At 38.8% G+C, this 16,734-nt stretch overlaps 1 protein-coding gene across 6 annotated transcripts in view; it reads left to right on the top strand.

Moving 5' to 3' along the window:
* Nucleotides 1-16,734, top strand: part of DNAH8 (dynein axonemal heavy chain 8) — a 304,884-nt gene that overhangs the window by 264,259 nt on the left and 23,891 nt on the right. For all 6 annotated transcript variants that reach the window (XM_036217561.1, XM_036217559.1, XM_036217568.1 and 3 more), the window contains one exon: nt 15,334-15,490. In XM_036217561.1, the coding sequence (XP_036073454.1) occupies nt 15,334-15,490 (157 nt within the window). The remainder of the gene's footprint in view (nt 1-15,333; nt 15,491-16,734) is intronic.

Below are 16,734 nucleotides of genomic sequence, written 5' to 3' on the forward strand. Positions count from 1 at the left end.
CCCGTTTGAGAATCAACTTAAACATTATCTGAAAGGGAAAACACAGAGAAATAGTTTTGCTTTAGTGAAGACTTTAAAAATGTGAGTCAGATTACATTATTCCTCTGCCCGGGACCCTCCCAAGGCTTCTGTCTCACTTCAAGTCAAGGTCAAAGGCCAACAGTGACCTAGAGGTGACCTACAAGGCTCAATAATTCCATCTGCCCCCACCTCTCAGCCTGGTCTCCTTCTTCCTTACTTGTGGCCACCTAGCTCCAGCTCCTGCTAGCTTACCGTTTTTCCGACAGCCCAGATAGCTCCCACCACAGGATACTTGCACTTCCAGGCAAGTCCTTCCCCCCAGATATCACTGTGGCTTACCTTTTCATCTCTCCAGTGTTTGCTTAAATGTCACTTTTGCAAAGAAGCCTTCCCTGGCTGCCCGATTTAAAAACTGGCAAACCACTCCCCAACTGCCACCTCAGTCTTCATCCTTCTTGCCTGCTTTGTTCTGTAGATTTTATCACCAACTGAAACACTCTGTGTTTACTTACTCGTTTGCTCTCGTCTATCCACCATCCCTGAACGCAAACTCTATTATGTTGAAACTTTTGTCTATTTCCACTACTGTTCCTTCAGTGCTAACCAGTGCCTGATGCTCGGAGAATAGTTGTTGATTGTGTCAGCAATACTAACTTCGACATTGTGAAGAATCTAAAGCCTGGAGATAGTCTATAGAAAGATCTCATGAGTTCATGTGGGTGGGCAGAAAAATAGCCAACAAGTTTTAATGTTCCTTTGAATTAGCAGTTGAAGTAGTTCGCGTATGAGGACTCTGAACTTTGACTCCAACCTTGACAAGAGCCTGAGGAGTCATGAGAGTCAGTTCCTAGAAATCTGATCCCGTCGGTGCTACTGCATCCTACCAAAGAGTGTATAAAACAGGGTCGACACCATCTCACCCTGACTTACAGGCTGGCGTGCCTACGTCTGGTTACCAGCTCTCAAGAGAGATAAATCAGAGCCAGAAAAAGTCCAAAGAAGGACAGCTGAAATGTAGTCAGACGGGAGGCAGTGATTGAGACAAAATATTTTTTCCCTAGGCTTTTATTTTGAACTATCACAAACCCTCAGAGAAACTGCAAGTACACTGAATACTCATATACCCTTCACCTAGATTCACTGACTGTTAACATTTTGTTCTATTTGCTTTTTCGTTTTTCTATATTTATACCTCTGTGTATTTGTATATCTACAGCTATATCCATATAAAACCACATCTATTTCTGTGTGAGAGTGTGTGTGCATGTGTGTGCGCGCGCGCGCATGCGCGCACTCCTGGCCCTCTCAGTGGACAGAGCTAGGAAGTATGTATTTTTAAAAAGCATTATAAGATAATACTAATAACTCCAATGCAAAGCAAATTATGCACCTCAGGGCTCTTCCTTGTCTTCCCTCATTGCATATTGACATCTCCTTTTCCCATATTGAGAATTCTGGTTCCCAGAAACTTCCCTATTTTTACTCACTCACTCCAAATAACTCCACTGATACCACTACCCACAATAAGTGTAGTTAGTTAGGACAAGATTTCTTTGCTGGGTTTTTTTTTTTTTTTTTTTTTTTTTTTGCCCTTAGGATTCCACTGAGGGTGCAAGGAGGGCTATGTTCAAAAGTCGCCCAGATTTTTTTTTCTGTGTGGTTGTGCTATCAGCTGACACACAGGCACATTCATTTCTATTTGTATTACATTTTGGTTCCCCCCCCCCCATATTTGTTGATTATTTTAAATAGAGCTCAAAAGTCACAGCTAAGTATAAAGTGTTCTTAGAGATATCTCTTTTCCAACCCATTTTCCCCTTTCTTTATGGGCAACTGAATGCATAGGTTTCTGGTTTAACTTCCCTGTTTCTTTTTGCGCATACATACATACATACATATATACATATATATTCTTATTACCCTTTCTTTCAAATACAAAGTTGCCATACTGTGTGTGTGTGTGTGTGTGTGTGTGTGTGTCTTGCCTCTTTCACTTCACGGTGTAACCTATAATCATGGGTTCATAGGTATTGTCTTCATTTTTTTTTTTTTTTTACAGCAGCATGTTCCTCCCTTGTCTATAAGTACCTTTGTTTATCCATTTTTTTTTTTAATGGATGGGCATCAAGGGTTGTTTCCAATACTTTTGGTGTCCCAAATAATTCCTCAATTAATAACCTCACATTTACGTTTTCACATATTGTTGGAGATGTATTTTCAGGATAAATTGCTATGAGTGGGATTGCTATGCGATCAAGGATTATTGGATGTTGCCAAATTCCCTTACATTGGACTGTGCTATTTTACACTCTCACCAACAACGTGAAAGTGCCTGTTTCTTCACAGTCTCATCAACAGAGAATTGGTGAAGTTTAAAATTTTCCGCAATACAACAAGTGAGAAATGGAATCTCAGCATAGTTAAACTTTTTTCTCTTATTTTGAGTGAAATTGAGCCCATTTCCCCACATCTGAGGGCTACTTGGACTCATAGACCATCATGGAGATTCTGTATGGAATGATCCAGGCCGAGATTAAGGATGATGAGTGAAGCTGTAGGACAAATCCCAAGAGGGAACTGATAAAATTTAATGAATATAGAGCTGTGGCTGAGAACCATCTACAGTTTTCATTTATTCATTACTGCTACCTGCTGGGTAGAGAGGGCACAGTCGACCTTCTTTGTCTTTTGGCAAATCTCTCTTCACAACTCTGTCCACAAGCTCATAGGCCATCGCCGGCAGGCATGCCACAGATGCCGTAAGCTATCTTTTCTCAAAACAGAGTGTCAGGATCTTGCAGTCTCTTATCACACTGAGTGAGATCGAGTAAAAAGTGCTGGACCTTTGCGTCAAATGGAGGATTATTTCTGCTAGAGACAACTAGCTGGCCTGAAAGACCTGCGGCTCGCCACTCCTCCTCTCTCTTCCTTCTTCGCACTTGGTCTGTCATAAGGTCTTTCCCATGCACTCCTGCTCTCATCTTCCCAGAGACCTTGGCCCCTTTCTGGTTCCTGCTCGGGCAGTAGGCTCTGTTCTGCAGCTCCACATTTGGTCATTTTCTCCGCCTCTGAATGAGCTTTGTCCTAGGTTTGATTCTTCTTTCCTCTGAGCTCTGAAATACTTGGTGACTGGAATCCTGGCTTCACTCTTCCTGGCAATTGAGCCTTCTTGGACTGCTGGGCTCCAGCCCCTCGCTGTTGCCTCACCAGCCACCAGGAGGCACTAAGCAATAACGAACACAGCTTACCACCTAAAACCTATCCCAGTCTCTTTCTCCCAAGTATACACCCTGCCCACTCCAGCAAGACATAACTCTCCAAGTTCTGTGTGAAACGAAGGATTTCCTTGTTCTTTCTGATCTGGGAGCTAGGATTGCGGAGGAATTGGGAACGGGAGTGTGTTTGAGGAGGAGTTAGAGTCCTGTCTAGGAGTGTGTTGAGTAAGGAAAGACAGTGGAATGTATCTGAGTGGGGTGAGAAACGTGGACTGGAGCCCGGGTGAGAGATTTGAGCGCATATGTGCAGATAGCAGTTGAAGACACGAGAGGGGGTGACCCTCTGAGATACTCTGGCTAAATCCATGTGAATGTCCTCGGCTAGAGGAATCCTTATTAATTTATCTGACTGTCCACGTCATTCGACAGCACTCTTGCTTCCAGATAGGCTCGGGAGCTGTAATCTGTGTCCTTGCTTATCAGAATCTGCACTCTGACGTTAGCATCCACAAACCTGAGAGCAGAGGGAGATTTGGGAAAGGGGAATGTATAAGTTTCTCTCTCGCTGAAGAATGCAGAATCCCTGAAGCACAGGGGTGTGAATCAAGCTGAATAAATGCTTTAAAATAAGTAAAATCTCTCCCAAGAGCTTAGGTACCTTGGTGACAGGAGCCATAAAAATGCATAGCATAATCACATTTTATTATCTAGATTTACAAGGTACCAAAGACATTGCATATTCAACTATCTCAGTGTCAAAAACAGTTATTTATTTTTCACTCCTTTTCTCATTAGTGGTTATGCATATTTTTCTATCTTCTGAAATTTATCAAAAGTCTTATTACAAGTTTTATATTCATTTCTATGCAGTTTAAATTTAATTGTATTCCTTTTAGTGTTAGCTCACGCATTAGAGTTTCAGATTTTTTTTAAAAAAATGTATGTTCATGTGCAAAGATGCTTATAAATCTAGGCTAATTTGGATATGATAGTGCACTAATAGATCATTAGATGATTAGTTGTTTATTTTAGAGACAGTTCTGTTTTTCAATTGTTTTGCATTTATATTATCCATGACCACCCAACAGAGGTGACCTAGACGGATCCCCAAAACCATCAGGCTACAAGACGAATATGACCTTCCCACATTCAGTCCAAGGAGAAATTTCTTCTAGAATTAACTCAGGACCAAAACTAATGGAGTATTGTAGTTCTCATTCCTCATCTCGGAACATTTATTTATGGGAACCGTTTCCCTGAAAGCCCTCGGGTTTTGAGGCATCTAGAAACGTTTGCAGCTCTTCATTATAGCTAGCTTAAATAGGCTTCTGCCTTTTCTGTCTTTGCAAATATAAAATCACGTCATAGAAAAAGAAATGTAAGTTGTACACACCTGGCATTCTCTGTCTAATGTGGGGTGGGGAGATGATCTGGAGAGCTCGTCCAGCTCATGTGCAAAATGGGTCAGCTTTTTAGAGATTCTTCTCTACACCCATGTCTTGAGGACTGTTTTCGGATCACCTCGTAAATAATAAATGACCCACTGTGAAAGCGATTTCTTAGGTAAGATCTGGCAGCAGCATCGTCTCCATTGGCCTTTCCCTGAGGTGCTGGCGAATGTGGCCGGTGCCAGCCAAGGGCACGATGGTCGTGTCCACAGCGGTGTGCGCTGTTGGCAACCGGCCACTGGTGCAGAGCATTTCCAAAGACAATTATAGCTGGAGGTGAGCCAAGGGAGCGCCTGAGAATCCCAGATGTGGGGTCTTTCCCCTCTTTGTGTGTAATAAGAACAAGTAGGAAGAATGAACTCTAATTTTTAGTATGAATGGAAATTTACTGTGGTTTCCTTCTCTTTAACCTTTAAAGATAGACGAATAGTAATGATCAAATACTTATAGCATAAGAAAAAAAAAACAATTAAATTTTCATGCTCTTTAAATATTGCAGAATTGTTCTTTATATTCGATGTTTAATAAAATTCAAGCCAATGGATTTCGATTAAACAAATAAATATTTATTAAGAACTTACTTTTTAGCCAGCTTGGGGATTAATGATATGTTGTTCTTGCCCTTGGAGTTTATCATCTTTTAGAGGAAAGCAATGAATGGCAAGTAGTTATGTAACACAATACGGTAAACTCTAAAATCAGGGCACACATACACACATTGCTATGGGAACAAAGGTAACCCCTCCTTTTCTGCAATAAATTCCAACTTAGGGATCAAAGTAAACTGTTGGAAGAGGCCACCTTCGAGTTGTGCCTTAATGGATGTGCAGGAAATCTCAGGTTAGAGAAGGGTTGGGGAGGAAGGGATGTACTGGGAGGGGGCAAGAAGGACAGAATACAAGGAAAGAGGAAGATAATGAGCAGTAAGGATTGTATATGTATTTCAAACTATCAAGTTGTACACCTTAAATATATACAATTGAAAATATATAATAAGACATTTTAGTATGATGAGAAAAAAAAAGACATAGATTAAAAGATATAAGAAGGGATCCAAGAAAGGGCACAGAGATATAAAAGTATGTGTGTGGTGTGTTTGGGAGACCAAGTCCAATGTACTCAGAGCCTGGTCAGAGAGGGACTTGAAGAAAAAAGTGACTTAACTGTGATGCTGCTGCCAATGCAGAAACTGGACTTTCAAGATTTGGGGCATCATGTGAAAGAGTTTGGGGGCAGATCTAATGGCATTGAGGATGAAGATGCTGGAAATTTCTAGATGTGATTTGGAAATAGGGCTTGGAGACCAAGGAGAGCCGGAGAGAGACATCAAGGAGGAGGCCATCTCTGAAGTTCGTAGTTTGGGCAGCTGAGGGAAGACGTTGAAGGAGATGGGACAAGGAGCCGTTCGGGTGAGGGAAAGGGGAGGATTAAAACAGCAAATTAGGCTTGGGGTTTGTTTGATTACAGAAACAGAGCTCTCAGGAGCCAGTGGAAATGTGGATACGTGACGTTCATAATAAAGTCAGAGATTTAACGATACCTGTAAGATGTCAGCAGTGGTGACACCTACACCTTCCCTAAGATAGCAGTTCACCCACACATTCTGTCTTTACTGTATGCTAGAGCATAATGCTAGAATGGGCTTATGGAGTAATATGAATCACGTACACATTTAAATTTCTGAATAAATTTCTGTTACATAATAACACGTGGATCCTCGACTTTTAATAACTTCATTTTGCTGTCATGTCAGCTGTATCCATAAGATTTCCTCCTTAGAATTATTTGTTACTTTATATGACTTTAAAAAACTGGAATAGCGCCATACTTCAAAATCAATAATGGATTGCTAGTGCCTTTTATGCCGTTATACTAGAATGTTTTGTTCTCTATTCATATGTTCGATTGTGCATGTGTTTGATATACGCATCTTTCAACCTTTTAAATAAATGTCCTTCAAGGTATTTTAAAACCTCAACATCTGAATAGAGATTGCCCACCAAAAAAATAATAAAAAGAATAAGTTAAAATTTTATATAAAATTATACAAAATCAATTTTAATTTATTAAAAATCAGTTTTTATCTTACTCGCCTTTTTTTGTGTGTGTGAAATTCTTATGTTTAGAGGTAACGTGGCTTTACTTCCCCAGCTCTGGTCGAGTTACAAGCATTTACCAGGTCTGACACAGGACCCTCATAGTCACTGTACATCATCCAACTAAATGTCCAGTGTGATGGTGGGTGTATTTACCTTAGCTGCTGCTTTGGAAAAGATGCCGTTGTTTGCATATGTGGGTTTGGGTCCAGGTGTGGTATTCTACCTGGTAATCGAATAAAAATGCTGAGGACGGAAGCATCTCCTCCACTCTCCAGATGATTTCCATAATGAATCAAAGTTCAGCTGAATAGGATCCCTCCTTTATGGTTTGCACAAAATGCAGCTTTTTTATAAGCAAAGAAGCCTAGATAACTTTAGCAGTAGCTCCTTGGGGTTCTGCCAGTTAGTGAGGCCATTTCCGCAAAAGGTGGTTTAATTCACACTTAGGGATGAAGAGAGAGAGGTGTGATTCTCTCATTCCATATGCTGTGAGAAAAAGGTGGAAGGGGAGGTGTAGGGGACCTTTCTGGCAGGGCATAAAGATTAGTAGGAATTGGTAAGATGAATTTCAATGAACCTGAAACATCTGTCACTAATTCATCTCTGTTGAGTTCTTGACACTTGTTGTGGGCTTTGCTTCTGGGGGGTTATTTTTTTTCTCTTATTTTTCAAAATGTAAATGGTTTTAGTACTCTTTATTATAAAAATCATACTTTCTCATTGAGAAAAATAAGCAAGACAGAAAATAGAAAATAACAATTGAAGCAAAACATCATACAAAAAAACTCACTGTCAAAATACAGATTTAGGTTTTTGCTATGCCTAAATGCACAGCATTATAAACAAAAAATTAGATCATACAATACCTGGTATTTTTTTGTATCATGGTACTTTAGTCAAAAATCTCAATTCAATAACCTTACCTTATCAATTATTATGGAGCTACATCACCATTTATACTGGCTGTATAGATTTTTATAGAGCTTTACCGGGGGTTATTATAAATACTATTATAAATTGTCTTTTTTTTCTTTTTTTTAATTTTAAATGAATATTTATTAAACTTACATGAACTGTTACTTTTTAAAATTTAGTTTCAAGTATACAGTACATTGGTTAGACATCTATATAGTTGGTAAAATGATCCCCCTAATTGCACCCTCTATTCCCCTGACCCTCCACCTAACCAACGCATTAATGCTAACTGTGTCCCCTATGCCATGCTTCCCATCCCCACGACCATCCATCAGCTACTAATTTGCACTTCTTTAGCCCTTCACCCCATTCTGCCAGCCTCCCAAACCCCCCTCCCATCTGTCCAACACCAAATTGTCCTCTATATTTGTGAGTCTGTTTTTAATTAGTTTGTTCTTTTTATTCCTTAGATTCCACATGTAAGTGAAATCATATAGTGTTTATCTTTCTCTGTCTGACCTAAATACCTTCTAGGTCCATCAAAGCAATATCTTTTTCCATCCCCTTCCTTTTCATATGTAGGGGTCTTGTTTTCTTATCCTTTCAACCACTCTCTCTTTTAGTTAGAGCATTTAATTCTTTTCAATTTAAAGTATTTGTTGCTAGGAAATTAGTTGTTACCATTCTTTATTCCTGTTTTTGATACATGTTTTTTTCTTCTTAAAGAAGTCCCTCCAACATTTCTTGTAATATACTGACTTGGTGGTGATGAATTTCTTTAGCTTATTTTTGTCTGAGAAACTCTTTATCTATCCTTCAACTCTAAAAGATAGCTCTGCTGGATAAATTATTCTTGGTTGTATATCCTGGGTCTTCATCCTATCGAATATTTTTTGCCAAGCCCTTCTGCCTTGTGTAGTTTCTTTTGAGAAATCAGCTGTCAGTTTTATGGGTGTTCCATTATATTAATTATTTGTTTTTCTCTTGCTGCCTTTAATATTCTTTTTTTTGTATTTAAACTTTAGCATTTTAATTATGATGTGTCTTGGTGTGGGCCTCTTTGGATCCCTGATTTTCGGAATCCTCTGAGCTTCCTGGGGTTTTATGTCCATTTCCTTCACCAGGTTAGGGAAGTTTTCCATCATGATTTCTTCAAACAGCTGTCCAACATCTTGATTTTCTTTAGTTACACCAATCAGACAAATATTTGGAGCCTTAATAGTGTCCCATATCCTCCTTAAATCATCTTTATAGTCTTGGCCTCTTTTTTCTTGCCATTCTGATTGAGTGTCCTGGTTGGCTTTCCTCTAGATAGGACATGTGATCCTGTTCTTTATTCACTTTGTTTATTCTTTTGTTTGTTCCATTTAATATACTTCTCATCTCAGATGATGTGTTCTTCATTTCTGACTGGTTCCTTTTTATAATTTCTATTTCCATTTTTATGTTTTTTTTTTATCTCTTTGTTGAAGTTCTCACTGAATTTATCTACACTTCCCAAAAGATCATTGAGCATCTTTATAACCAGTGTTTTGAACTCTGCATCTGTTAGATTACTTGACTCCATTATATCTGGATCTCTGTTCTGTTCTCTCATATGGTTTCTGCTTCTTTGTCTTCCCATTTTGGCTGCCTTTCCGTGTCTGTTTTTATGTATTAAGCATAGTTCCTAAGTCTCCCGGTCTTATTAGTGTGGACTTGTAAAGTAGGTGTCCAGTGGCACAGTCCTGAGAGGGGTTCAGTGGCAGGCCAAATTTAGCCCAAGCCTCTATCCCTCTGGGGCCCCCTGTCAAGATTCAGGAAGCAATCCACAGCTGCTGTGCTTATAGTTGTCTGAAAAGGCTACACCAGAAACCAAGGCCAGTTTCCTCCAGTGTGAGTCTAGGCACTGCTCAGCAGGGAGCACCTGACTCGCTGAGGATATACCTGGATGTGGCTTGGGTGGGGCCGGGAGTTGGGGGAGGCAGGGTTTCAGGGAATCCTCTGAGAAGATCAACCTCTGTTATCCAGTCTGATGACTTCACGGTTATGGTGGCTGTGTCTGGGGCACTGGTAGTGGAGGAGGGCTCAATAGGGAACAATGGATAACACCGGCACTTCTGTACTTAGCGAGTCTCGCTTCAGTCGTCACTCCAACAATGTCTTTCTGTAAGTCCTTGGTGCCCCCTGCGTGCAGCGGAATTGGCACTGGTGCTCAGAGTGAGCAGGTCCATCACTGCAGAAAATCTACTTGTGGACGAAATCCCTTTAAGAGGCGTCTGCCGCTGCCACAGCCTCCTTCTCACTCAGCCGCCCAAGACCGGGTCGCCCCATGTCCTCGCCCTGTCCTACCTTCTGCCATTGCAGGATGCTTTCTTGGACTTCTCCCTAGTTGTATATCTTCTTCTTATAGATCCCAGGTGATTTTTTCTTGCTTCTGCTCCTTGTTTCCATCACAACTTTGATTTGGTAGCCAGAGGGATGAACAGAGCCTCTATCATCTACATCATCTTTTGTTCCCTCTCATAAATTGTCTTGTACATACATCTTTGTACACTTGTCTGATTGTCTTTTTAAAAAATATATATTAAATAAGTACGAGCACTTATAATATGTGTATAAATTATAAAAAAATAAATATAAAACGTTGCACCACTATTTTTATATTTTGCTTCTTCTTCCTTTTTTGACTTTTTACTGAATATGAGTTTTTCTTACTCCATTTTTCCCCTTTGCTAATTTGCAAGTTGTGTAACTCTGTTTCTATTCTTTTACTGGTTACCCTAAACATTTTAACATCCATTTTAAATTAAGCCTAAAAGTAATATCTTTACCTTCCTCTCAATCAAAAGCTCTTAGGTAACTTTAACTATAGTCATTCCCTTCCTGACAGTTCAGTATTTAAGTTTTATCTTGTTTTATTTTTTAACCCCACAATTAAACCTATAATTATTGTTTTATACCATGATATTTATTTAGGTTTACCTATACATTGATCCATTCTTTTCTATACTTCAGACCTTCCATCAGAATAATTATTCTCCTTTCAGAATTGTATCCTTTAGAATTTTCGTCGGTGAAGTCTGTTGATGGTAAACTCTTATTCTTGTCTAAAAATGGCTTATTTTACCCTCCTTTTTTGAAAAACGACTTTATTGAAGTATAATTTCCCTATCAGATATTCATTCATTTTAAGCGGACAGTTCAGTGATTTTAGTAACTTTAAAGAGTTGTGCACAATCTAATCACCCCGAAAGAATCCTTGTGCCCATTTGTAATCAATTCCCACTTCGGCCTCAGGGTGCCGCTAGCCTACTTTCTGTCTCCATAGATTTGCCTTTTGCAGACATTTCCTATAACTGAAATCACATATGATATGGCCTTTATGTATAGATTCTTTCACTTAACATAATGTTTTCAAAACTCACACATGTTGCAGCATGTATCAGTACTTCATTGCTTTTTATGGTCAAATAGTATTCCAACATATGACTAGACCACATTTTGTTTATCCATTCATCAGTTGATGGGCATTTGGATAGTGGCCGCTTATTGGCTATTGTGAATTATGCTTCTATGAACATTCATGTACAAATATTTGTGTAGACATATCCTTTTATTTCTCTTGAAAAATAACTAGGAATGTAATTATTAGGTCAGATGATTAATCTATCCTTAACATTTTAAGAACCTGACAAATTATTTTCCAAAGTGGCTGTACCATTTTACAATATCCTCCACCGATATATGAGGGTTCAATTTTCTCCACTTCCTTGCCAACCATTGTTATTTATTTATTTTGTATTATAATCATTCTTGTGGGTGTGAAGTCTCATGGTTGTTTTAATTGTATTTTCCTAATAAATAATGCAGTTAAGCATCTGTTTATGCATTATTGGCCATTAATATAGCTTCTTTGATGAAATGTCTATTCAAATCTTTCATGCTGCCCTCATTCTTGAAAGATCATTTTGATTGGAATACAATTCTATGTTTATGGTTATTTTACCCTAGCAGGTGGAATACACTATTCTATTTTCTTCTGGTTTCCATTGCTGCTCTTGAGGGATTGGCTGTCAGTCTAATTGTCATTTCTTTCTGACTGTTTTCAAGATATTCTCTTTGGGTTTTTGTTTGTTTACTTTTGTTTTTGTTTTGGTTTGGTTGTTTGGTTCTACAGTTTCATTGTAATATGTCTACATATGGATTTCTATTTATTTGTTTGTTTGTTTATGCTATTTAGGATGTATTGAATCTCCTGAATTTGAGGATTCAGACCTTTCATCCATTCTCAGTCATTATTTCATCACTTATTATCTTTTTTTCATTCTCCTTCTTCTATCTTTGCAAAATCTTTCTGAGATGTATATTAGAGCTTATCACTCTAGCCTACATGTCTCTTAACTTCTCTTTCATATCTTCTATTTATTTTTCCCTCCGAAGCATTCTAGATAATATTTTCAGATCTGTTTTCCGGTTTTATAATTCTTTGGCTCTATTTATTCTGCTAATCAATCTACTGTTAGCTGTTATAGTAGGCAGATTAGTGGACCGCCAAAGATATCCTTATTCTAATCCCCAGAACCTGTAACTATGTGTGACATTATGTGGTAAAAAGGATTTTACAGATGTTATTAAGCTTAAGGATCTTGAGATGGGGATGTCATCCTAGATTATCCATGTGGGTCCAATTTAATCATATGAGCTCCTAAAAATGGAAGAGGGAGGAGGAAGAGTGGGTCAGAGATCAAACAGAAAAAGGAGGAAAGACTCAAAGAGAGGGACTTGATCTGCCTTTGCTGGCTTTAAATATATAGGAAGGGGGTTATGAGCCAAGGAATGCAGATGGCCTCTAAAAGCTGGGAAGAGCCCTCACCTGACAGCCTGAAAGGATTTGGAGCCCTCAGTCCTACAACTGCAAGAAAGCTAATTCTGCGAACAACTCAAATGAGCAAGGATGTGAATCTTCCCCAAAAGCTTGCAGAAAGGAAGCCAGCCTTGCTGATACCTTGATTTTAGCCCAATGAGACCTGTGTCAGACTTATTAACTATACAACTGTAAGATAACACATTTGTATCACTTTAAGCTACTGATTTTGTGGTAATTTTTTGCAGCATCAATAAAAAGCAAATACAGGTTTTAAATTTTATTTTATTTTTTAATTTCCAGAAGTTCTATTTGGCTCTTTTTCAAATATGCTATTCATTTTATGGTTTCCTGTTTTATATTTATATTTGCAATATTCTTTTAAAAATTTTCAATATAGTAAAAACATTTTATAATGTGCATATAAAAATTCATATTCTGAGAACTTTGTAGGTCTGGTTATGCTTTCTGTTGTTCCTACTGATTCTTGCTCACAGGGCCTTGCTTCTTTGTGAGTTTTGTAACTTTTAAATGTGAGCTCATGCCTATTTGAAATTAGTAGTTGGAATCTTTGAGATCTGTAGTGAGGACGTATTATTACTAGGGAGGATTTGGGTCTACTTCTCCTATATGGGATTTCCTGGGACCACCTTAAAATAAACTTTCGACTTGAGGTTTTTTAAATCACATAGGTAATATGAATGAATGTTAATTAATGCCACAAACCTGATGAATTAAGAATTCTCAAGAACGATTTTTTTTTTCTATTCAATGCCAAGTTAGATAGACCAGTTTGCCTATAATCCCCTTCTGACGGCTGGCTTATTTCTACTTTACCTTCATACTGAATGTATAGTTTAGTGGTGTCCCAGATTTATGTAGGAGTTTCCTATTAGACTTTCCTCCTTGAATATAGGGCTCACCGCCTCTCACGTTGTACCATCCACACAGCAACTCAAGAACAGCAAGGACTGGTTGATACTTCCAGGGTAAAGCCTGGCGTATCTCTCTGCATCCAGCTTTCACTCTATATATTGTGTGATTCCGAGGATTTCTTAGTTTCTTGCAAATTCAGTGATATGTTTAAAAAGGTGTTTTTCATATCATATCCAGTATTTTTAGTTATTTTCAGGAGAGTTGTTCAGAGTAGCAATTGCACAGTAGTGTCAGAAATGGAAATGTCTGGTTCTCTCTTTGGGATGAATTCTTAGATGTAGAGTTGCTGGATTAAAGGTCTGCCCTTTAAAATTTGATACGTGTATCCATATTATAAAGTTTTATCTTACGCCCAAGGAAATGAAACAAAAACGAAGTGCTAATCTCAAGCATTTGTGGAATTCCTTTTAGATTTGCCTCTAATGCCTACGAAAGGAGATGTAAATGTAGCTTACACCTGGACAAGAGACAAAATTAACAAATGAAACAAAATAGTAATCCAAAACAATCTAATTATGTGATGTTAATAGTCAGTAAATTAAGAGTTCAAGAAAGATAGAAAATTTTAAATCTGGTCATGCCACACCCCTGCTTGGGAAGTCTTCTTTGGTTGCCTTTAAGGTAATGTTCAGAACTCTTAAAGTAGCCCGTAGGACCCTGCATGGTCTGTCCCCTGCCTTATCTCCAATCTCATCTCTCCTAGCTCACTGGCTCTAACTTCACTGGCCTTGCCTCTGTACCTCAAATTCATTCAAGTCCTTCTCACCTCCAGGCCTTACCTCTTACTGAATGTTCTTTCTTAACCTCCCATTCCACTCCACTTTGCTTGGCTGACCTATTCATCCTTCAGGTCTCAGCTTACATGTGATATTTTAAGAGAAACCTTCCCTGATCTTCTAAACTGCAAATTGCCTTCAACACACACACACACCACGTACACACACACACACACACACACACACACACGCAGACACACGCACACACACCATCCTTGAGTTAAGGCTGCTGGTTGGCCCAACAATACAATTTGGGGACAAAAATTAAGTTTATATACCTCAGAGCATCTGGTTGACCCAAAGATAGCTGAGAGCAAGAGCGAGGAAAAGGGAGAGAAAGACAGACGATAGTCTCTTAAAGTATCCTGTTCTTTTCTCCAAAGCACTTATTATGAGATAATAGTGACTAATGTCCCCCTCTTTCACCAGAGAAAGGGACAAAGGCAAGGACCTGTTCACTGCCATATCCTAGCACCTCACTCAGTGCCTCATACAGAGTAAATCTTTATTGAACATATGGATTTTAGAGATGAGTGGCTACCTTTAGACAGGTGGAGCAGATGGATGCCGATAGATCATCTTGGAAATCATAAAACATGTGGGAAAGTGAGAAAAAAGAATGGAAAAAAAAACAAAGAAAACTTAATAATTTATAATTCAGTGCGGAAGTATGAGTGATGATGCTCTTTGATCTAACAAATTGTCCTGTAATGGTGGATTCTTCTGATTAGTCCATAAGCCAGAGAGAATAAAAGGTGGGCTCATTGTCCAGCATGAGGTGTTTAGGTTAGGCACAAGCAAGATTGTACAGCACTACTTTGGACTGTCAAGTACCTTCGTGGACTCTCTTTCCCCAAGGAAGGAGAGCTTTTCATTTCTTTGAGGTTCTTGATGTCCCATTAGGAAACAGTAGAATGGATCTCTAGTTTCCTTCATTCCTATGGGTCGATTGTAAAATTTCCCCTTTTGGGGGGGCTGAATTTGATTTAAGTAATCGGTCAGTTCATTTTAGCTTTCGTAATTTCTCTGAAGGTCCATTTCCCTGCTTCATTCTAAACAGTTCCCTCTTTCTATCAGGTATCAGAGTAACACCGCTTCTGCTGTTCTGGAAACCATTACCAACATTCAACCCAAAGAGAGTGGAGGTGGAGTAGGAGAGACCCGGGAAGCCATTGTCTACAGATTATCTGAAGATATGCTGAACAAACTGCCTCCTGATTACATCCCTCATGAGGTCAGCTATGCCCTTCCCCATGGTGTGCGGAGCTATCTTTGGGTGCTGCAGTGTTGAGCCCGGTCCTGGGGCAGGACAGGACAGGGTGTTTCAGTCCCTTCCCTCTCTCTCTCTCTCTCCTCTCTCTCTCTCTCTCTCTCTCTCTCTCTCACTCCTCATGCTCCTTCCTCCATTCTCAGCTCTTTCTTTTCACCCTTCAGTCTTCTCTTCCTTACCTTTTTCTCCAGCATCTTGCAATTACGATCTGCACTTTTTCTGACACCTTCCTTCATTTCCTTTCTACTCTACTTTTTCTTTCAATCGGTTTTTTTTTTTTTTTTTTTTTGTAGTCTTTTCACATCTTTGGATTCCTCTGTGTTTGGTTTCCCAGAAACCTTAACCTTCTGTGCTGGAAACCTCTCTCTCCCTCTCTTACTAAAGCCTGCTCTGTCCATCCTTTAAATTTACCTCTAGTTTTTGTTTCCTGACCTCCATACTCTTCATTTTCCAGTCCTCTCAACCAGTGAATAGGAAAGCAAGCCATTTAAATGAATTTACTCCCTAATTTGGATGGCAATAATTTTCTATTTCTTGAACCTCCCAGGTGTTTGCTTATTAATCTAAATGAATTTTTCTCAAATTTTTTAAATCTCAAGACTCTTTTACACAAAGTTTGAGGACACCAAATAACTTTTTTAAAAAAAATATGGGTTATAATTACTGATATTTAATATATCAGAAATTTAAACCGAGAAATTTTAAAAATAATTGTTAATTTATTGTAAAATAACAATTATAGACCAATTACATGTTAACATAAATGATGTTTTTATTTGTAAAAATGACCATGTTTTCAAGGCACAAAATAATTGAGAAGAGTGGAATTGGTTTATAGTCCCACAAATCTCTTTACTATCTGGCTTAACAGAAGACAGCTGGGTTCTCATATCTGCACCTGCATCCAGTCTGTTGTGATAGCAGATGTCACAGAGCCTCTGGAAAACTCCCCTGTATACTCCTGAAAGGAGAGCTTAAAAAGTCAAATAATGTCTTGGGATTACCATAAAAAAATGTAACCTTGTAGACCCCCTAATAGGATCTCAGGTGGTTCCACAAGACACTTTGAGAACTGCTGATCTAAATAAACCTTTAATTGTAGTAAAATTTCCCAGTAGTATGAAAGTTCTGTGACAGGTCCTCTGACTTGGCCTTCTTCTTACTGCAAGAGGACAGGGTCATGTCCTATGGCCACCGAGGGCTTCCTC

The sequence above is a fragment of the Rousettus aegyptiacus genome, unplaced genomic scaffold (assembly GCF_014176215.1).
Source record: "Rousettus aegyptiacus isolate mRouAeg1 unplaced genomic scaffold, mRouAeg1.p scaffold_m13_p_1, whole genome shotgun sequence".
Lineage (NCBI taxonomy): Eukaryota > Metazoa > Chordata > Mammalia > Chiroptera > Pteropodidae > Rousettus > Rousettus aegyptiacus.